Source organism: Danaus plexippus, chromosome 15 (genome assembly GCF_018135715.1).
Source record: "Danaus plexippus chromosome 15, MEX_DaPlex, whole genome shotgun sequence".
NCBI classification, from domain to species: Eukaryota; Metazoa; Arthropoda; class Insecta; order Lepidoptera; family Nymphalidae; genus Danaus; species Danaus plexippus.
In genome coordinates this window covers 2,997,268-3,021,357 of record NC_083547.1, presented here as the reverse complement: position 1 = coordinate 3,021,357, position 24,090 = coordinate 2,997,268, and the positions used below count along the sequence as shown (strand labels likewise).

The window sequence follows — 24,090 nt, the reverse complement described above, 5'->3', positions numbered from 1 at the left end:
TAGAGCTGAGCTGTATTTCCAGGTGTAATGACAACAAGCTCGACAAAAACTATTTCATACACCTGGAAATATAAGACTCAGTGCACAGTCCGAGCGGTTCTCGCCGATCGTCACCTGTAGTATGGTGAAGTTCTCCAGCACGCTGTTCATCATGTACTTCTCGGGCAGGTGCTTCAGCTTGTGTATGAAGTTGACCATGTACTCGCACATGGGCGAGCGCGTGATGCGGTACACGAACCGCCCGCCCTCGAACCTCGCGTACTCCGTCTCCACCTTCTCCACCACCTGCTTGCCGAACGAACACACCTTGGTGCTGCAGGTTATAGTCATGTTCTCGTTGCTCTCGTAACTGGACATACATACATATGTATTAAGTTATATATTTCGCACCGAGTATAAGCCGTTGTAAATTTTTATAACTCATATATATATATATATATATTAATTCAATATGTATATTAATGCATTATTAGTTTCTTGCAAGTTACTTCGTCTGAGTGGTTATCGGAATTGAGTTTAAAACAAGCGACTCGCTAAGCGGCCACCAGACGTCAGCGACATCTATAGTTCGTATCCCGTGAATTCGTACGGAACACTACTGTTAGGCCTTTGACAGCACATAATTCAGGGTTACAACGTTACACTGTTTGAACTACGTCAATGTAAAGTTCTATCAGGATGGGTTCAGTGGTTTTTTTTTATAAACAAACGTTCACACAGTTTGTATAAATATTTAAATTATTTTCTTATATAGTTACATATAAACTATTACGTTTGCAAGTGCATACATTTTTTCTGGATATCTAGGTAAATATGTACTGATAGCAATATGATTGTGATTTTAAATATTATATATTTTTAAACTGTTGTTTTTCTTTTATTCCATAAAACATTATATTAATTCACAATATAGTTCAACCATACTTTGTCTGAATACTCGGTAAACACTATATGAATGTACTCACACACTGGTGACCCCATAGAAGGCCCCCGGATCATCCAAGTTGTTGGTGTTGAGGTCAGCCCAGAACTTCACAAGGAAGAAAGCGTTCCTTGGTCCCTTCTCATACAATTCCTTCAAACCGCCTTTCTTCTCTGGGAATTTATCGTTTATTTGCTGCACATCCACCGACTGTAGGAAGAAATAAGATTTAGTAAAGATGTTGCAGTGACGTCATTTTGTAGTTTGATATATTAAAAAAAATTTAAGTTGCTATAATACATAGTTATATTGATCACAGTATATATGATGTAAGTCTATTTTAAGGAGAGACAGTCATGTAAGTTAAGCAACATCAGTTAAATCTAATCGTGGATGGGTGACCAAATTGAACAGCAAAAATTAAAATTAAACGAATTCATACTGTTCTTTGACATTTTTGTTTGCTTTTATTTCCTATCATCTTATAATATAAGTCTGAACTCTATTAATAAACTTCTTTTCATCCTGATATGATCTCACCTCCAGTAGTGGGTCCGCATACGTCACGGTTCCTCCGATATGAACGAACAGGTGTTGTGCTCCAGCACTGGGAGGGAACTGGAAAACAAACATACATATGATTAGTAAAAAAATTAATATTCAATCTATAATTAACTTGTAATTACAAGTTTTAGTTACTTTCAGCTGTTTATCTTTATAAGATGTATAGTGTATGACACAGGTATATAAAAATAACAATGTTGCCTATTCTATATATACAAGGAAGTACTTTTAACAACAATTAGAAGTAGTTATTGTCGTACATATAGGCAATGTTTACTGCAGAATATAAAGTTTTAACAAAAAAAAAAATGGTAAAAAAAATAGATTTTTACACCATTGCAGTGTATGCAGTATTTTATATTTTTTTTAAATTTAGTATATGTACATATGTCATGATATGATAGCATGCTATCCTCACCGTATCAGGATCTCTTGGGTGTTCCACGAACGCTGAGAATTCAACTAGTCTTAGCTTGTGTGTGGCTATGGCTCTACCCTCCCATGGCGGCGGCGCCACCTCCGCACCTCCAGACACCCCCACGGGGCCCACCCCCACACCCTTATACGACGCACCAGGGAAAGGCTTCACACTGCAACGGAACCGTATATGATATATATTAGAACACATATTTTAATTAAAATACATATAAGAATATAAAATTAAAAAAATCATAGCAATTGGAACGCGCTGTTAAGGAGGTAGCTGAGTCGGGTCCTGCTCGATTAGATATTATTTTTATTTCTTATTTTGGCTTTATTTAATGGATAAAAATTAAATTGTAACGACACTTTGCAAAAAATTTAGAGGAACTTCAATTATATGTAAGGTTTAAAAAAAAATTTGAATTACTACCGTTATCACCGCTGCTGCAAAGTAACCGAAAGTCGGGAGTATGTTGTTAAAAATAATTATAAACCCGTAGTAAATCCGAAAAATATTAGTTTCATTTAAACGATTGCAATACTCTACAAGACATAGCGGTGTTGTGGATATATCTTTAGAAAAAAATTGAAAATATAAGAGAGAAATTTATAGAAATGTCACATTTCCTTAAACATTTTTAGACACAACTCTGATTAAAAGTGACACGAATTAATTAATAATATCAGAGGAATAGAAAGTAAAAGATTTTTTGTTAGTAAAATCATAATATTAAGAGGCTTGTTATATATTAAAAAAAAGTTTTTTCCAAGAAAAATTTTTCTTGCTATATTATTAAGTACTTCATACTGACTTAATATACATAATATATTAGGTTTTATAACAATTAAGTGGCTAAGTTTCAGTATAATGTTGTGAGCGTCACTAACAAACGTTGTGTACATATATATATATAATAATTTTATGTCATATTAATTTAATGTTTCTTTAGATATCTTTAGAGAATTGTTAGAATTTAAGACAAGCATAAATAAAATGTTCAATTTTTTTTCCAATCAAATCTAACTTAGCATACGAATAAAAATGTTTTACTCACTCTTGTGACGTTCCCGCTTGTAGACCCGGTTGCCAGAATTGCTGGAATGATAGAAGGTGAGTTCAGAACACATAGACTACGTAGCAATATAAATGAAATAAAAATATAATTATCTTAAGACTGTATTGTATGGTGTTCCGCGTGTTATGAACGTATGAGTTATCAAGCGTTACTGATGTTCTGGTTAAAGAAAAAAAAATACATCAAAATAATACAATCAGAAGGAGCGTTATCGAAGCCAAATTATTATATATATATGAAAAGATCTATGATAATTTATATAAAAAACTTTAATCCTAACAGCAATCTGTTACGTGAAGCCAAACAAGCTGTGCAATAAGTGCGATAATCGCTTGAACGCACACAGATCCATGCTTGTATTTAGTACCGTGTGATGGTACGCGGGATGCGGCAATCCAGCCACTATCTGTGCACTAGACAGCGTGCTCATTGACTGCATCGCCTTGTCTTTCATACCACCGTCCTATACACCATCTCATATCAATTAACGCTATATATGTATGTACTCTAATATTTATATGTAACCTTAACATCAAAATTAAACATTCATTCTGTCTCTCTTTAAACGGCCGTCTCGAATGTCTTTCGTCTGTAAAGGTTTTTTTGATCAACGTATGACACTAACCACTTTCAGTTTGGCCTGTATCTCTCTGAGTTTCCGCCTCGCTAACACCTGTATATGCGAGGAGACCTGTTTCCTTGTGCGCGTCTTTCCCGTCCTTAGTTTAATATATCTCGCTATCAGCTCGTTACGACCTGTAATTATATGAAAGTAACATAAAATTAGCAGTGTGTTCGTCTTGAAGCGGGTAGATGATGTTCTGCCCTACTATAGTATACAAATATTCATCTAAAGTACAGAAGAAAGTGTCGTGCATTTTTATGATATCACGATATGAGAGTTTCTAAGATCGTATACACTAAAGGAAAACATATTCGAGTATTATGTTTGAGTTTTCATCTTAATTATAGGGAAATTTGAATAATTAAAAGTCTACGCGCTCATCTAATGCCAGCCATTGATAATTATTTGTTCGTCTTGGTTGCTCTGTGGCCCTCCTCCCGCGCCCTTCACAATACGACATGTGAGAGATGAATGAAAAAAGTTAAGGTGGACGTAATAAAAGTTTTAGTTTTGTAGGAGAATTGATACAACCGAACGGTCAGTCGGTATGTACGATGTACATATTTTAATAAATGATTATTACGTCGTTAATTTTTTCCAACGAATGTATTTAAAATAAACGTCATAATCCGCGAGCAATTCCAAACAGTCAAATCATAACTGTTCAGAATGCAATGCAAACACTGGTTCCGTTCTCGTTACGAAACAATTTTCAAAATATTTTGAATAGCTATTTTCAATTATTGAAACTGCAGCCGGCCAGGAATTCGGGGTGGATCGTGGAACTGAAATATATTTTACTAACTGATCTGTTAAACTCAAACAATTTTCACGTGGCATTTTTGTGCCATGTTTTGTACCAAAAAAAAAAAACGCTTAACGTTTCATACCCGGCGGATTGTTAGGATACGAATTTTTCATTTGTCCGTTGTTATATTAATTTAGTGAGTGGAACAAGACCGGTACGGACCAAAGTAAATTGAAATCTCATTGAATTCGGGGAATGCGATGGCGACGAGAGGCGGCTGGTGCTAAATTAATTAACCCCTTGCCTGCTCGTTGAGGCGTGCCTCCTATACATCTATCAGTTTACACAGGTACATTGACGATTAAATTATATTAATGACATAGAGATCGAGATATATTGGAATTATTATTAATTTAAATCGATATAACGTATAATCGATAAAGTTTTAATATACGACACAGTCGGGTAAACTAAAGTTGTCCGCAACTTTGTCCAAAATTAAAGTGAAAGGCAGATGTAGTAAGCTCGGCGAACAAACTTCAGCGAGTCCGCTAAGTGAAAACATTCTTGAAATAGCTCAGAAATTATGGCACCGTTTCATAAAGTTTTCAAGATATTAGGTTAAAATTAGTTGCCTCAAGGGATAAAGCTGCTTTTCATGTACAATAAATAAGTAACGATCACACTAGAATCGTATTCTATTACAAGTTTATAAGCAATTATCGTAACATAGAGCGGAGGCCAACATTAAGAGTGCTTTCACCCGAAACGCTTGCATCTCTATAAATAAAGAGTCCCAGTTCAACTTAAACGTCTCCATTCAGAATAGAAAAACAAGAGATCATTATTTATTAGCCGGCTAGTATCTAATTCTATCTGTGAGGACGCCACGCTCTCGTGAGCGCGTCGGCCTGATGAAATTGTGCATGCGACTAACGTTTGCGGTTTTTTTTTTGACGTTGTGATTCATTTTACGATTTTGACGTTTCGACTACTTCCTATCAACGGTGACCAGGGGCACACTAGTCGCCCAAGTCTTAGATATAATTAAGTAACAACGTATGTATTGTATCGCAATTCGGAATGTTATTCCGTCACAACAACATAATTTACAAAATTCCATATATATTTTTTTATGTAGGCACATTAAACAAAAATTAGAACTGTATTAATATGTCTGTTTCAAATCCCTAACCAAGATAACCTTATGAATAAGATTATTAGTTTATCGGTTTGAAATTTTTATACAAAATAATGGGTCGTGCACCTTAAAATAACGTCAGTAAAAAAAAATTATATCACATGAAAACCTTATACAAAATGGCGTTTAATGTGTTACGTAATATCAATATATTCTGTTTGTCATATGAATATTTGTAATATAATAAAAAGGGTTGCGTAAATTTCGGAGATGGTTCGTTCCTAATTTTTCACCAGTTAATATAATTTATTCAAGAGCTGGATATCGGAGAGTCATCAGAAACACATTAACGTGAAGCGACTTTGACCCCCTCCTTGATTTAGCTTTATTGGGGAAAAATCTTTTTATACACCGAGATGAAAAATTTTGTAAAAGAAAAAAATTAAAGAAATACTTAGCAATATATACTTATTTTAATAAGAAATATTATGTGTATTTATAGTGAGATTTACATTTTGTTTTAATAAATAAAAACTATTTACTTGTGAATGGAAGTTTTTCTCCTAGAGTTGATGAACCGTTTATTCCGTTGGAAAAAGTAAGAATATAAATACTGTTTGGTTTTGTAGGTAACATGAAATTCTTAAATAAATATTTTTATTACATCTATTATACGTATAACTATTCATAAATTAAAATATGGAAGAATAGTGCGTTAATTCTATTCAAATATTTGCATAAATCAATTAACTTGTTACTTAATTATTGCAATAATGTTAACTGAGATTGTAGCGTGCACTCGTTTGGATGACATTAAGTTTTTCGGATTACCCGACTACACGTTCTTTTTATTTTATATCTACATGATCCGGACGATTCGGTTCCTTTGCAGCAACCGTGATCACGGTAAGACGAGGTGAAAGTGTGATGTGTGCAATAACCATCTATCAGTTGACGAGACCAATTAAGAAATTGATTTAAATTCAATGTCTTAGATTAATCTTCTTTGCGAACAACTTAGACCTTTTTGATATTAGTTCCATTTTTTAGAAAAAACTAGTAATTTTTTTTTTGTATCACGGAACGATACATTATTTAAAAAACATCTATAAAAGAGATTTTTAAGTGTGATAAAGCGAATTTCTTAAGGCGCCATCAATAAAAGAAACCTTATTTGTAATAGAATCTCAGCTGCCATCCGTAAATTTCACGCTGACCCAAACTTCAGATATGTATGAAGGCGACTGAAGGGTTGAGTCTCAAACGTTTAGTCTAAGGAGGTCTGTGAGACAATCGGGAGTTATGCCTCGAGGCGGTGCTAAACAAGGGGTCCGGGTGAAGGGGCGGACCTTCTTTATATTTTCTTAGAGCGTTCGCTGAGCGCGGCCGGGCCCCTTACACGCTCGCTCGCTCACTAATTGCGCATTCTTCGCATAGTTTAGCCCTCCCGGTGAACCCCCGCCGACCCCCGCCGACACCCGCCAGCACCCGCCCTGGACCACGTGAAGCCGTGCTCGGTGAAACTTTCATACTGGATATTGAGCGGTTTTGAATGTCTTAACTCACGAATAGTACAGGTCCAGAGTTCAGCGGCGGTGTTTTCCTCACTAAGACGACCAAAACGTTACCAATCCGCTGGAGCGCTTGTATTCCGCAATATTGATATATTAGCTTGCCATTCAAAATATGTGAAATCCATTGAGGTGAAATAAGAAACTTTTAGAATCCGTTATTGGATAACACTTTTGTGAAAATCTAATAGCTAATATCTTTCAAAATAATACTTACAATACTATACAATATTTACAAACAATTTATAGACAAGTAAAAATAAAAATATTGACATATTCAAAGCAAATACGTTTAAAATCTTACAAAACAAATAAATACAACTCACACATATATCGTTATAAATGATAAAAATTGCTTCAAATACTATGAGTTAAATAAAGTTAGTTCTGCACTTTCAGAATTATATGAGATATTACATTAAAAAAAAATGAAAAAAAAGCAAGTATGGTGTTACACGAATGAATAACGTAGTTATTTGAAGAGATGAGGCAAAGCTCCTGATTTGTTTTCAGATGTTAAACGCTACATTACGAGGCGGTAGGTACTTTAGAATATTTGATTGATTGATTGAAATATTGTTAGTCTACATCAACATTAATATAAAAGGTAATATGAAAATTATAATAAAGATGCTCTTTTTGCAATAACTCCGACAATCAATTACTCACGTTAGTCGACATCCCAATAAAAGCTAAGCATAACCGTCTAGGAATTAAGTGAGGACAATTTTACGGAGTACACAGATAGGGCGAGGGTGAAGTGGTCAGAAGGGACAAACGGGACGGACGGGACATTCGGGACAGAATACAGGACACGGAACACTGAACGGGACAGTGACGCACTTTTAGACGCTAGATTAAGCCCGGGCCGACACGTCCGCGAGTAATGCGCCCATATATTGTAGGGACGAAACGCGTGCCCGCAATTATATGCCGTATTCTTTAACATTATACGACGTCTGTCCGTAATAAAGTTCCGCAAAACGGATTATTACTCTTTTAATTATAAATATAATGTCATACGTAACTTTAAAACTTTCAAGTAAACGTGTAAGAATATAATACAATAAATTTCCATGATGTAACCGAACATTTAAGCGATTATTTGCACAGAGGCGATAAGATTAAGCCGGTACATTTCTTTCCGTCTATTAAATCACTTAAGGTGGACACATAGCTTGCGGTAGATTTGTTTTGTAATTCCATTCGGTCGGAGCCGGGGCAGTCCTTTAATTAAAACCCGGGTATAATGTTTGCTTGAAACGGACATAATGCGAGTCCACCGGGTAATGGCAGTGACTTTAATAGTGCCGTGTCAATTGCAAATGTAACTTACGTGACAGTAGCGATCCCCTTTAAAGATAACGTTACCACGTTCATTCTAAAACACAGTTTGATGCTAAAACGGCCTTTAGTTTAAAAACATTCGCGCAGATCGCGAATGGACCATGTAATGTGAGTTTAAAAGATGGGATAAACCGCGGATTCCTTTGATTCTGAATTTAAAGACTATAAAAAATGTTATCCTAAAAAAAACATACAATACAAATAGTATCCAAAACACAAACGACTTGGCAATACTCCTAACGCTGAAGTCACGACAAATATAACGTTTTATTTTTAAGTGTCTCGCAAATAAGTTGAAACGAGAGATTTACTCGGCTGTTAATTTGTTGAAGGGGAAAAATGTTTTTTGTAGTAATCGCCACGTCCTGTTAACGAGCTATCCGACTTCTTTTGACACTGTAACGTGAATAAATCCCCCCACTCCGTTTACATAAACTGAGCTTTAATTAAAATCATTTTTCCATCCCCCAACAAACGTTCTGGGTCAGTATATCATTCCGTGTTTTAAGGGCGGATAAAATTTTACTATGGATCCGTTAATCTATTTAAAATGTTTTAAATATTGGTTAACGTAAGAGTATATACAAAATCTAAAATTAAAGTACAGTAAAATAAATTAAAATATAATTCATAATAACTGAAAAAGCTCTCATACTGTAGGTATTTGACTATCCCATAATAAATCTACATGTACTCATGTGTAGTATCGTAATTAATAATGTTTAGAGTGATCTTAAAAACTTATTTTGCACCAAGTATGGAAGACTAAACGTAAAAAAGTATGCCACTTAACATAACTTTGGGTTGTACTTATTGTGTACAAACGCAGCGTCGTAAACACAGGCTGAGTCTTAAAGTGTTCAACATTTCACAGCCGTTAAGGAACTAGTTGTTGAATTTGGAAGATAGCGAGATTGATCAAAGTCACTCCACTCTGCTTCCGCGAATCGACACACTGATTGGAAAAGATAATAATTGTCGGTTCACGTCTTTCCATGGAATCCTATTGCGCAAACCGCTTTGTCGGTCGCATCAATACCGTGCCTTTGTCTCCAGAAGCATTGTTCGTTTTGGGACGGCCTTGATCATATATTTATTCAATTAATTTTACACGTACCTCGAGAAAGTTAATACGTGAGTTAAATTTAATTTTATTTGGGTCACGATCAACTAGATTTGTTATACTTTCAATTTCTTTTTAAACAGTTATCGTAATAATCCTTTTCGATCTCAATGAGTTTAATATATCAGAAGTTGCACGATACTGCATAACATGTATATATTATTTGAATATTGTTGCACATAGTGAATGTTTATGTCGCGGGACTCACCGTACATCTTGCCCTCATCGGAGAGTATGATTTTGCGCCTTCCGCATGGCGGATATATCGCCAGCGCCTCTTGGAAGCTTTGCTCGATGTCAGGACTCCAGACTCCCTCCGCATCCGCAGCTGACATATCCTAGGAACCAGATGAACATGTTTCGTGGATAAACAAATATAATGGATGAAAAAATTCATTATATTATCACAGAATACTAGGAAAAATCCCACCGTCGTGTAGCTGATTGAAGGTCTTTTAATTTCCGAAGCATGGCACCGTAAAAAAAATAAAAAAATTAATATCATAAGAAACGTTGCACTATCTGGGACTGGTGGAAGTCTATGAAGGAAATAAATGAAAAATCAATTTCCTTCTTGTACCCGCGATTTTGTGACTTCTTGTTATTGACTTTGATTAATCGCCCGATAAATCTGAGATCTGCAAGACTTTGTAAGCTAATGAAATGCCTTATCGACTTCATATATTAAAAGTAGTTGGAAATTTATATCTTAATCATAGGCTCACCATGTTTATGTGCATATATATGTATATACGTGTTACATTGAAATACTATTTGTAAGAGTTAATTTATATATAATTACTTATTACCAGTTCAAGGATTGATATGTGGATTAAATTATTTTGTGTAGGTACCTACCGAGAATCTGTATTCTGAATAACAAAATATGAGCTTATATTTAAGGTATAAATTACTCAATACTTTTAAATAATACAATCGACAAACCATTTAATAGATTTCAATGTTTACAATATAATTATATGTGTACGAAAAAAATTAAATTTTTTTTTTCATAATAAAATTGATATGATAAATAAATAATAAATAGTAAATGTAACTAAAGTGGAGTCATGCTTTCTGGTAATTGTTATGTAATATGGATAAGGTATGAAGACTACTGAGATTCTCGCTCTCATAGCTCAAACTATTCAGAAAAAAAACTTCCTTGTTATTGTTTAATCTTATTATATATGGTTCTTAATGAAACTAGTATTATTCGGATAGACTACGCGTGATTTATTTTTGTAAAGAACTACATACTCCCGACGTTTCGGTTACTTTGCAGCAACCGTGATCACGGGCAGACGAGATGTGAATGAAATAAATAAATCACGCGTAGTCTATCCGAATAATACTAGTTTCATTTAAAGGAATAAAACTCGCGAAAATCTTAGATCTCATTATGGTTCTTAATTCAAGTCCCCTTATGTACAAAAAAATCTCCTTATCACTAGCTTCCACCTTTTCAGTTTTTTTCATTGGTAACATATATTTGCATACATTAATACTATTATCTGAGAAAAATTGTAGATATAAAAGTGGAAAAATTATGTTTAGTAATGCTTACTTTTGAAAAAATTACTGATAAGGGACACATTCTTGTTTTAAATCTCAATAACAACGTGTTAATTGTTGGTAGAGGTCATTGTTGTTATTTAGAGCAGCGAGAAAATATTAATAGAATTAATACTATTGTTTACTTTTTCACATAAACTAAACAATTGATGATACTTCAATATAATTTAGTTCACGAGTTAGCGAATATATAAAGAATAAAGTGTAAGAATATCAAGGTAAGAATTGACGAGGAGAGATCACTAATATAGCAGTAAAAATATGCTTTTTTTTAGAAAAATATATGAATTATATTAACTATAAAAACTATAACTAGTATAAACTTATATTAAAATTTAAATAACTACAAAAAATTAATGTACATTTTATGTGTATAACAGAGAGAACCGTGAAATGCGTTATATTTGCAATTTTTGTTTCAGTATTAAGTTATTTGATTCATTATCAATGATAAGCACATTAAATATAAGGTCCACTTAATAATTAGACCTCGACTGTTCATTCAAAAGGCAAAAAGATTTAAACACAGTCATTAAGAATGTTGATTGCTTTAATTTTGCAAAAAGCGAAAGTAAGCGGGCTTTGCCTTATAATGCATTCGTGACACAGATTTTAATTGACATGGAGATAAAAATATGCCATCCGTAAACAAATATATATTTGGTTTAATACAAAAAATGTTAATGAAATTTCAAATTAAATTAAAAAATATATGTTTGTATATTAATGTATATGGTACTCCTTTATACAAAATCCACTGAATCCTCTTCATATCGACATTTATTATACATATTTATTCGTAAGCTTATTTGAATTAATGAACATTCTGTGCTATTAAAATTATGAAAATGAATTAAATTTAATATACAAGAGATTACTATCATATAGATTAAAAAAGAAACATATCTGTACCTCTATCACAAGTCCATATTTTGATGGTAAAGTGCTGATGAACTTGTGGTACTCACACTGAATACTAAAGGAAATATATGCGAACTATTTATAGATAAAAATTACTCTATATTCATAATTAAGTAACATTAATAGTCCTCTATCTAATGCCAGTCAATCTATACTCTAAACTTAGTATTGTGGGAACTCAACTTACTATTTGCCGTCGCTTTAACGGTGACCTGAGGCTGAAGTGTAATAATTTTTGAACTAATCCATTACAACTGATTAAATTGTTACAAGGATTTCGATTATTTCATGCAAATTATAAATTCTATTATAGCTTTCACGTCAAATAAACTATAAAATACATTATAATAACGTACTAATGAACATGATTTTAATTCATATCATCATAGTATATAATCACATCTCGCCATATCGATTTTGTATAAACATGTCAACTATGAAATTTATAACTAAGTTTATCACGGACGCTTTGAAATGGCAGATCAAAATTGTGCTTAAATTAAGAGCCAACTCGCCTTTGAGCTTTGACACTTAAATGAAGTGACGCTGAACAGTTTTCACATGGTGTTAGAGTTGACAAAAAAAAAACACGTTTTATGGATTTTAGATTGGTGAAGACAGAGTTTTAAAATTAAATAATTTAGCAGGAAGTCAGGGGCGAGCCACCGCAATTAATAGAGCCGGTTCATTTTGAAAATAGATTGGAAAGTACGTCTCCGTCGGCTCATCGCGATATAGAAGTGTGAATCAGTGTTTTAAACTACTTCTGATCCGCTTAGCGCATTCGTAACATCTAAATAGCAACAGTCTTAGAGTCGGCCAGTATCTGCGTAGTTATCTATGGTATACTTTTAAACTGTCTGTTATTTGCAAGGATTTGAAAGCGCGTATTACGTTTGTTAACCTTCCATTAATCCCGTAACAAAATGACCAAATATTTTTTTTATATCTTTATACTCTAAAGTCTAAAGTATGTTTTTTTAGAAATACAAAATCTATATTTTTAATAACGTATTCAGATAGCACAATTCATATTCATGAATTGTGTTTAATAATGTATAGTGGAAAATTTATCGACTTATAATAATGCTTAACGGTAAAACATAACGATATGAAAATATAGGTTGAATGATTCCGTTTTATGTTTGATTTTAATATTTCTATCATTATACATGTTAATATTATTGCAGCGTATACATTAAGTCGATATTTCACGACCAACTGTATTCTTACGATTCTGTATTGTTGAGATTTGTACAATTAAAGTTTTTATTGAGGATAACTATAAAAAGCGAAATTAAAATAAAATGTAGGTGTAATATCCAAAGGTTTTTATTATATAAAATATATTCACAAACAAATATTTTTTTTATGTTAGCTATCTCATTCAATAGTTAATGCGGTCGACTTAATCAATCACACTGATCTTTCTAGTAGTAGTTTTTAAAGTGTCATAATTGGATTGATCTAGCGATCATCTATATATAAATACATTAACTTTGTATACATTCAGACATTCATTAGATATATTAAAATAAACATTACACATAATACCATGATTTTGACATATAATACGTCAATCCTTGAATAATCCTCAATGTTTGTGTTGTCATTAAATGTCAAAATTAATGATATTTGTATCGAGCTTAATGAATATGTTTTTGTTAGAATATCGATCGTACGTCAATTTCAAATACCTTTTCATCGTCACTAGCATCTCCGACATCGAGATGTTTGGCGTCGGCGCCGCCCGAGCCGTTGGTGTCGGGCGCGCCGGCCGCCGTGCTCCACGGGGACGCAATGGTGCCGGCTGCGAGTGCGCCGCTCGCTGGAATAAAAAAAAAACAATTATTATGCATATATTTAAACGAGATCGATTAGGTTAATTCTAGATAGGAGTTGATTTTATTTGAACCTAACCTAACATGACAACATAACCTAACAATCTAACCTAACATAATAACCTAACCTAATACTTCCGTAAAATTTCAACTTTACATAAGAAATAACATATGTTAATCTCTATTGACCCTTCAGCTTCGGGTGCCCAAATATAAAAATAGCTCTATTCCTATCACATATAATGACAGGTCGTTGGACCACTTCATTTAATGCATATAAATTATGATATAAAGGTATTAACAACTTAATTCGAAATTAAAATCTCTTCGTTTTAAGTCGGTTTAAAAATTAATTAAATGAAAATGTTTTTACTTCACTGTTTACGTTCTATATATAAACTTAAGTGTAGAATTGTAAAAGTGAGTTTTTATACAAAAACAATAATTAAATGAGCGGGTGTAATGTGGGAGCACAGGTGGTTGAGACAGTGGACAAATGAATTATGCATCAATGAATAATTAATGTTTTACAATAACAGAATAATAAAAATATATACAAAATGCCATCCACCAGTTAACAAAGGAGTTAAAAATCAGAACGTAGATAATGAAATTTAATAGTATTCCACGAATGCTCCGCGGTTTGACGTCATGCGTGCTACTGCTGTATGCTTGCTGGGATGCGATATAAACTTCAAATAGTATTGTGGCTTCACTGATAAATGAATGTAAGCAGAAACAAGATTTAGGTCTGTATTTCATTTCAACATGTTGCTTCTGTACTTGTATATATTATGTATATTTATTTGGAACGATTTACAACATTTTAAATCATACTTTGACATCTATTTACACCGCTTCCTTATACGTTGAACGGTCTAGCGTCTTCTAAAAATATGCAAGACATTACAACTACACTCTACTTAAAACGATTTTATTAACTTCACTATAAGTTAGTCTATTATAAGATAAAGTTATAGGAGTATTTGTTTGGATGTATTTAATCAATGGATTTAATTTGAGCTAGAAGTTTGACGCTCGTATAAATTGTTGGACAGGTTCATACTCTCAGATTTATTTATAGTATATCATAGTGTACCATAACAGGTGTAGAACAAAAAAAAACTTCTTTTTCGCTACTAAACGTACAATATTAGTTATCATTGAAAAACATATGCTTGAAAGATGATTTACCTGTTTTACTTGATACGTACTAGTAGCAAATAGATACTGGTCAACAAACATCTGCCTGTCTCACCACAACATTTATGTTATAGATAACTTAAATAACATGAAAAGTAATTTCAAAAAGATATGATAAGGTTGTACGAGAATATCTGTATTCAAAAATCCTACCTAGGTTCTGAGATTTCTTTTAAGCCGAATTGGTAAAAAGAAATTTATAGAACTAGAAGGTTCTAGTAATAAAACGCAATAACAGTTTTATCTATAAAATCGAAGTCTTGATATTCTTTGAAATTTAACAGTTAATAAATAAATCTCTAACATCTAGAATCATTTACGATGCTATTAAAAGATATTAAAAGGTAAAGATAAAAAGCTAAATCGAGGAAGGCAGTGAAATATAAATTGTTTGGGTTCATTGCGATTCATATGTCCAAGGTGTGTAATTGGTGATTATAGATTTGTTCGTAAGTGATATTTAGATATTACTTCAAGGAATTAATTATAATATTGTATTGTTTAATGCAAATGTTTTAATATTTTGATGACCTTTCTTTGCACATAATTGATTCCAAAGGAAATTAACGATGTTTTAATTTGTGTAAGATTATTTTTAAGGCGTTATTATAAATGTACTATCGTAGAATAAATGAGTAGCTAAACCCTAAGATACTACACGTTATGTAATATGATGAGAGCAGATATTTAAGAAAAGAAAAATCCTTTTAAGATGAGATTTCAACATTTTCATAATACCGAATGGATCGAGCTTTCTTCAAGACGGGAGCAGAGGTTGTAGGCATTCTCGAAATTTTCATATTTTCCGTAGAAATATGCAGGTACAAACGTCTACAATATAAATATAATATCAAAACGGAGAATTTTGTTATGAAGATCGGATCGGGAACGGGAGAGTACAAGTATGCGGCATCCTCGCTACTTCGCCACTAGATTAATATACTTCGCGTTATTACAATTCATTTTACGACACGTTTCTTAATCTTAAATTTGATTTATATTGTACTGTTTATGTTTTCCTACTTATATAAATGCCAAAGTTTGTGAGATGGACAGATTTACTGGATTTTATTGCTTTTTAAAGTAAAAAATACTAAGCGGATTTTTATGTTACTTTAAGACATAGACGACGGACGGCACTGAATTTTAGTTGCTTTATTTACACTGGTTCAAATGTTTTTGAACCTAATTAAAAAAAAAACAACATCCGCAGTCGCGGTCACAAAACTATCTACATAGATTTCAAGTATGAAAATCATATCTGTGATAGTTAACTATCAAGTACGTATAATGGCGGAGCATCCTCAATTAGAGCAATTCAAATTAATCCGTCGGTACGTACACGGCTGACAAAGGGCGGCGAATGTGCAATAATTAAAATAATAAAGCGTCCCTTTGTGATATGACAAGTGTCCGCAATAAGGGAAGGCATGTGGGGTTGAACAATCGCGAGCGTTTTCAATACCGCCCATTGATAGATATTGATATATGCGGAAAAAAAATAATACGCCAGATATTGTTTTTTGTCTTTTGTTGGCTCTAAACAGATCTGATGCATATTTTGCATGTAAGTAATGTCATCTGCGGGAGACATTTTTTTTGTTTCACAGACACGTGTGCAGCTGACGACGCATTTGTTATTAATTACATGTGACTCATTTACAAACTGATTTGACTAATTCGTGGCTTTATTACGGTTACAAACAAACTGTATTTCCCTTTTACTATTATTTCGATTGAAAAGCTTTGAATTCAATGTTATTTTAAGTTATTAAGAATCTTAGAACAACGCAATTATTATATAACTTTGGCCTCATAAATACAAATACATTATGACTTTCGATTGTAAGCTTCAAAAGACGCAAGCGAAGCCGCGGGTAATATTCGCTTAGCTTTATTACATCACGAAAAACATAATTACTATTCTTGAATACACAAAAAAACAAATATCTAAAATAGAATACTAATTAAATAAATATGTTAATAACAATAACTATTAACTAAAACCATATTATTCACAGTGAAGCTATGACGCGGTACACGACTGTGACAAAACAACCACAGCACGTACGGAGTACCTTTGTGAGGCGATGGTTATTATAGTTACACGTATTATATTTATAATAAAACATACATTTACTGTTCAACTTTATTATTGATACTAGGACTGTTGCATTGAGGAACACTTCTGTCTTCTGACACATTCATAATTATTAATAACTTTTATTAGTGATTGGATCACGTGTAACTAACTCAATTTTATCAACTATTATATGTGGATATGTCTGACGTTTTAGCTTTAATAAAGCGTGTAATAAATCTACATTGTTTTGGTTATAAAAACCCAGCTGCAGGTGGAATAAATGTATATCATAGTAGTATTGCAAAAGTAATCTCACTTCTATATGCTTTAATGTTAAAGCGATATGTTAACAAAAATAATAAAACTAATAATTTGGTCCTTAACTGAAAATTTTAGAAACAGCACGCGATCCTGTAAGAGGAATGCATTTAATAGCAACAACGGAATAATTCTAGTAATTTAGTGCCGTTTGGAACATATCGCGTGTGAGTTGGGGTAAAAAGAAAGCTTTTTTCACAATTCCCGCCATCGGAACCGTTTGACTAATTAAACAAATTATTGACCATTTTTAAACGCATTCTAAGACTCGTTATTACACCGAGCGACGACATTGTACAAGGATTATTTGTTTTGAACGTAACAATCGCCTTTTCGTTTTCAACAGAGATAATGGAATTGTAGCTTAATGTTGAATCGAACAGATCATTCCGTTATTTTGAATCGGAAAAACAAAAGACCGAAGTTAATCAAACGAAACGAAAGCCTCCGAAGAATGCACCATGCACTGAATAGCATTGTAGCCATCAGCGGATCAGCGGAGTTGGAAATAAAGAGGGTAAATAGAGAAATAACGTCCGTATGACGGCGTGGGGTGGCGTAGTGCCCCGTACCTGAGGGGTGGTTGCGAGGGTTCCGCTTCCAAAGTATGTTAATTAATTTTCGGTTGACCGTCCACAGCTCGCTCAAATCACCCGCTAGTGCGGTTTGCGTACATTTTCATATAACAAAGGGCCTGTTAGCGTTCTCAATAAGTACACTTTTTAATGAGCGAAATACCGATTCGGTTTGTTCCTCGTATATTTAATATTAAGCTTTTTATTGTTTCGTTAATTTTATGGAACTCATTAATAATTTATGTATTCAAATATAATTTGAGCGACGACGAAATCTAGTTAGTGATATATTTTTATATGTTCTCCTCGAACACCACAACATGAATTAATTAAAATAAAAGTTGTATAATTATTAATAAATTTCATGTCCATAATATTAAAAGGGGCTGGAAACTTTGGTTTTAATATGGGACCCTATATATATATTATTCAATAGCGTCCTGGCCCTGAGTATGTGATATTACGCGCCAATCCGATTTAATACCAGGCGTGAATATAACATGGAGCCGCTAAAATCGATTTCGATGTACGTGTTGTTTATTGGCTGCGGATTTGTCGAGATGTTTGTCTGTTTGCGTTAATGTTTACTAGTTCGAGACATTGATGCGGTGCGCCACGTGGTAGCGGAGGAGGCACGTACTATCGAGCACACAGAAATATGCAACGTGCTTACTGATACTGCTACGTCAACACTCCGAGCTGATAACTGAATTGCGTCTTATATAGTTTGAAAACGAGGTTTCCATATTGATTTCCTTCATTACAGCTTTACTATACAGCATGTGATGAGATTCACTGAATATTCCCTGAATCACGATCTCTTATACATATGTTTTTTTTTGTTCTGTGAGTGTTGATGCTATTTTTTCGTTCAAAGTAGCCGCATCGACGAAGATAATCACGGGAGCGCACCCATGAGTCACACGAAGATAGTGCCAACTGAGCACACTGCCAAGAAGAAGGTCCCATATATTATAATGTCGCTATGCTAATTTCGACTCTAAATAGAGCTTCCTAGAATCATAAAATGCTATTCATGGTATCCAGATACGCTTTAATGAATCATTAGCCGATTCGCCAGCTGCGAACGAGGAGTCAGGTTGCGATGTTCTCGGCAAATATTAAGGCTCGTCTTACAAAACGATACGTTATAAAAAACAACATTAATACTCTCCAAATAGACGTCGAGTATCGGGCTCAGTTAACAGCAGTGTATAACAAAACAATTTAATTTTCACGGAAATAGAAATACAGAAATTCCCATCAGGATCGAATCTTGAGGTTGAACTTCAAATCAAAGAAGCAATTTATTGGCAATTTACCAAATGGACTGTAACCAAACAATATAGTTAGCGTCTCCACTAAGAAACTCGCTCGGAATACTGTTTTGTTAAAATTGATTTCACACTTAACTAGATGAATACGATGTGTCACAATCCACGTTATTGCAATACATTTACTATTAATATATGATAGTAAATTAATACCTACAAAATATAATTTGAAGAAAATCCCTATTAAACGATCATTTGCTTGACGATAATTCGTATATATCAAATATGATATAAAGTTTATGGCGTAAAATAAAATTCATTGGAAGCGATGTTGATACACCATGACTGTAATAATTTGCGGAGCATGCAACGCGATCGATATCACTCACATGGAAAAACTTTTGCATGACGTAATAATTAAAAACTAATCAAAATGCACTTCCATTTGAATTGAAACGTTTCTACCTTAAGTAATATCATTTTTAATTGAATTACAAAAACTAATAAGGTCCCATTCAACGAATTCGCTGTTTCTAATGGTGTACAATATTCGTATGCTGTACTAAATTCCTTAATAATTCGCAAACGACACTTAACTAGAAGCAATATCTGATATAGATGGGGCAGTAACAAAAGATACTTATGAAATTAAGGCGATAAATCAACGTGGTACGGACCGGGCCATGAATGAGCACAGGAACAACGGCTTATATGTAAATAATGTCTTATGCCGACGCCCGACGACCGCTCAGCTGAATATTAAACAGCATTATTATATAAATGATAAAGCACCGAAATTGTATCAAATACTATCGGTTTTAATATCCAAACTATACAATCTGCATGTTATTAGTGTGTACTAAATAATAGGAAATGTTTCTCAAGTTATGATTAGGAAATAGTTACGTGAACGGACGTTCAGATTATTTGTTAACGGTGGTCAGCTGTGTGGAACGGCGACTTCGTAATTTAGAGGAGAGTACTAGTTTTAGGTGTTATAAGCGATGGCTATTAATTGTCCATCGATTCATTATAATTTTACATTTGTTCTGTTAATTGTTCTATGTGTTTCCTATCGGATTTTTTAAAGGCGAAAACAGTGAAGAGGTACTTTGAGCTCACTTCATGGAACACCTTTGAATAGTATTATTTTATTTCTTTTACAGTACATCTTATCTTAATTTTTTTCTCTTTTTTATTAAGCAAAGAAAACATATCCTACATGTTCTGACGTCAGGATACGATACGTGAACACAGACACACTACATTGACTATATAGGTCCGACACATCTGAGAGTCCATCTTTGAAACTTGCTTTTGTAATATATAATAAAATTAAGGATTATTTTTATAATAAACGAATAATATTTCATTATTAATGCAATCAAAACCATTGTGATATAAGAAACACTTAAAATAAATATATATGATGTAATACAAGATACAAACAAATAAACCGCATTGTTTTCAATTTCTTGGAAATTCATACTTACGGTTTGTTCGTCATCACATAATAATAGAAATGTATTTAAACGTATTTAACAAATACATTTAAAACTAGAGAAATATTTTTTAATTTTTGACGAGATTTTTTCTTCAAGCGTCATTTTGGACTAGTTCGTGTTATTAAAGTTGGTAATAGGAGCCAACTGTAAGGTCTTAATATTCAGTGCATAAATATATAATATAAGAATTCCAAAAACTCGACCCATTGAATATTTGTACTTTATTATTCCCCGTCCGTTGTCTGTTACGTGACCTGAACTCTTTCCTACAGTACTTCAATATCACACGACTACGTCAAAAACAATGAATTCATTAACAACATCCATGTGGCCGGTCACTGCGGCTGAATACAGAGTGTTTGTTATGTTAAAAAAAGCAACGAAGAATATCTAATAAAAGATACTACCATCAAAAATATGATTCAGAAATTAACATTCAAAAGCTCGGAATGAATTTAATAATAGAAATCAAACAAAAGAATATCAAAACTTAAATTAGTAGCTGCGTTATTGAAAAAATGTAAAAGATGTCTTCAAAAATTACACATATATGAAAAATGTAATTACCTTAAAGAATTATTCGATAGTTTTTACTTAACAGAGTGTATTTAAATAGGTTATATTATGATAAAGTGATCTGCGAAGCTAATCGAATATAATTGTAATTGATACACTTAAGTTATCAATTTTCGAGACGTTCTAATCCGAGACGAAGGTAGTTTGATTAAAACAGAGGCGGTTCATGTAATAGGTATCTAAGAGCTTTAGTGGGATCAAGGTGCGCTGATAATAGAATTAATTTCGCTGCACTGAAGCCAGCTACGTTGCCGACAGTATAACTTAGTTTATGACTATGCCTGGTACGCTGTTAGCATGCAACAAGTTTGTTGCGAACATCTTGAGTGCTTTGGAAACGGTTAAGCCATATATAGAGCTGTTGAGGCTGCACGTTCAAGTTACCCTGGGCCGACGAACAACCGGGTAACTTGTGTTGTTATATATTGTGTTAAGTTTACAATCTGGACGCATTGAAATTTGGTTTAATCGATAACAACTTACGATACCTCCGACCTCACTCGTATACATATAAGAATATCTATATTTAATTATAAAAAAAAATAGACGAATAATAAAAACAGCTATCATTAAAAATGTAATCGGGCATCATGAAGGGTTATAAAATGAAGCAAACGCAATTAGCGGTAACGGTTGCGAGGGCAGCTGCGAGACAATTGTCGACAATTCGCTGGGTTCGATGACCTTATGCAACGATTTATTTACGTACCGCGTTAGAAATAGATAGTTCTGTTGACAGTGGCGGGGATAAGTGACTGTCCGTCTGTGATAGACTTAAAATAAGAATATTATACAAGGAACGTCATTACATAATGATGCATTTTGTAGACATGTGGAAAACCTTACGTCAATAGTCCTTACACGTGTGTCAATATATCAATATATGATTTGGTTCACAAGTGACGTTTTAAAATAATATATTAAGTAAATAACAGTAAAAAACTAAAAACAAAATATATGTCACGTTAATAGAATATAATGTTTGTTATACTACTTACATAGATACTGTATCTAAAATCTTTGTACTCATTAACAGGAATATTTTTTATGCAAACGAAGTCTCTATAAAATTTATCTCACTGTCGACGATTGCTATAGTATATAAATTTAAGAGCGTTCTGATACTGAAAATCAACACATGAGACCATTTTATCCGATTATGATTTTATCATCGCACAACAAAATTGTAGCTATATTATATAGATTTGCAGCTAAAACTGTCTGTACCCTCAACATGTGCTATCGACTATTTCAACACTTGTATGAATGGAAAAACATTATAACTTTTTATATTAAATTCACTGCAAACTCGCTTCAAAGCCACTGCACAGCACAGTAGCTGTAAAGGTTTGATCTCTGACATATTGCGTCATGCGAGCTTTAATTAATAACCATAATTATAATAAAGTTTTAGAGCGCGTTGGACAATAGTTATGATCGGGCTATAATAGTTCTCACAATAATTATGTATTTATACACGTAATATCTTAGTACCGCGTATAATTGGATCGCAATGCGAGAACCTATGCGGAAGGAGTATCAAGTTGCATTCTATGTCTTATTCCGAGAACACCATGGGAATACTGTGTTTGAAAGCGAACTCTTCGAAAAATATATAAATTAATTTATAAACGAAATCACAGACGGCTATATGGATGAGGGTGGAAAAAATATTTGATTTTAATAAACGAACATCCCAAAAACATATGTAACCGTTCAAGGCTGCATAGAATTTCTATTGAAATGAATAGCGTGTAAGTGAAAAAGTAGAAACAAAGGCCGGTACGGTTGCTTGCTATTTAGTATGCATTTGGAAAGGAGTGGAGGCGAGAGCAATAAGTTTGAGCCGGCGATTTACATAGATTGTGGCCGCGACGAGCAAAGTCCCAGGGCTGCCAGAACATATACAAGAAATGATATACTCGATTTAAACACAACGTTAAGAATTCTGAATTCATACACAGCTTTATGTAGGAACAAAAAAACTAATCGTTAAATGAAAATTTTCAAATATAGTATATGTTCCATACTAAATTAAACATACGGCAAATCAAGTTTAATATCGCAAGTGAAGCCAATCATAAGGATTCCATTCAACCTGAAATTCAACCCTGACTGTATGCTGGAACGATTCAGTGATTTATAGGAACAAACGTACCATCGTACGGGTCAGGTCACTGTGGAAGAACCGATTACACATACGTAGAAAAACATGTACTGAACCAATTAGGACTCTCGGTGACAACTATTGGGTACATCAAGTTTCTGCGTTTTATATCTCATTATTAACATCCAATGAGCGTTTATGGACACGTTTAAATTGTATTCATTAACTACAAGGGTATAGGCATCCGTGAAATGTAGGACCGTCGATTAGCAGAATTCCTGTACCGCTACAGCGCATCTAAAAACAAGGATCTAATGTGTACGAGTGTTGTATGTCCATATACGAATACACTGTTCTGACTCACCCGCCTATTGAGGTAACGATCTTTTTATGCTTATAACTATTTTAATTGTAACTGACTTACTTTATTGTTCCGCCGTGTGTACTTGTTGATTGTAGAGTTACTTATTGTAGAACGTGGAGCGAAAAGTAAACAAATACGTTCGATTCACTCACTACCAACGGTTTCACGGTGAAATATATGTCAATAAAATTTTTATTTAATTAAGGTT

The 24,090-nt window shown here is 33.4% G+C and overlaps 1 protein-coding gene across 3 annotated transcripts in view; it reads right to left on the bottom strand.

The window, feature by feature from the left end:
• LOC116766219 (protein scalloped) overlaps positions 1-24,090 on the bottom strand; it is a 46,756-nt gene that overhangs the window by 2,682 nt on the left and 19,984 nt on the right. For 2 of the 3 annotated variants that reach the window (XM_032655999.2, XM_061522685.1), the window contains 9 exons: positions 13,734-13,864; positions 9,749-9,878; positions 3,611-3,741; positions 3,353-3,448; positions 2,965-3,005; positions 1,905-2,076; positions 1,463-1,540; positions 966-1,132; positions 115-349 (listed from right to left, as the gene is read on the bottom strand). In XM_032655999.2, coding sequence (XP_032511890.2) covers positions 115-349; positions 966-1,132; positions 1,463-1,540; positions 1,905-2,076; positions 2,965-3,005; positions 3,353-3,448; positions 3,611-3,741; positions 9,749-9,878; positions 13,734-13,864 — 1,181 coding nt within the window. The remainder of the gene's footprint in view (positions 1-114; positions 350-965; positions 1,133-1,462; positions 1,541-1,904; positions 2,077-2,964; positions 3,006-3,352; positions 3,449-3,610; positions 3,742-9,748; positions 9,879-13,733; positions 13,865-24,090) is intronic. The other variant, XM_061522686.1, reaches the window with a different exon arrangement.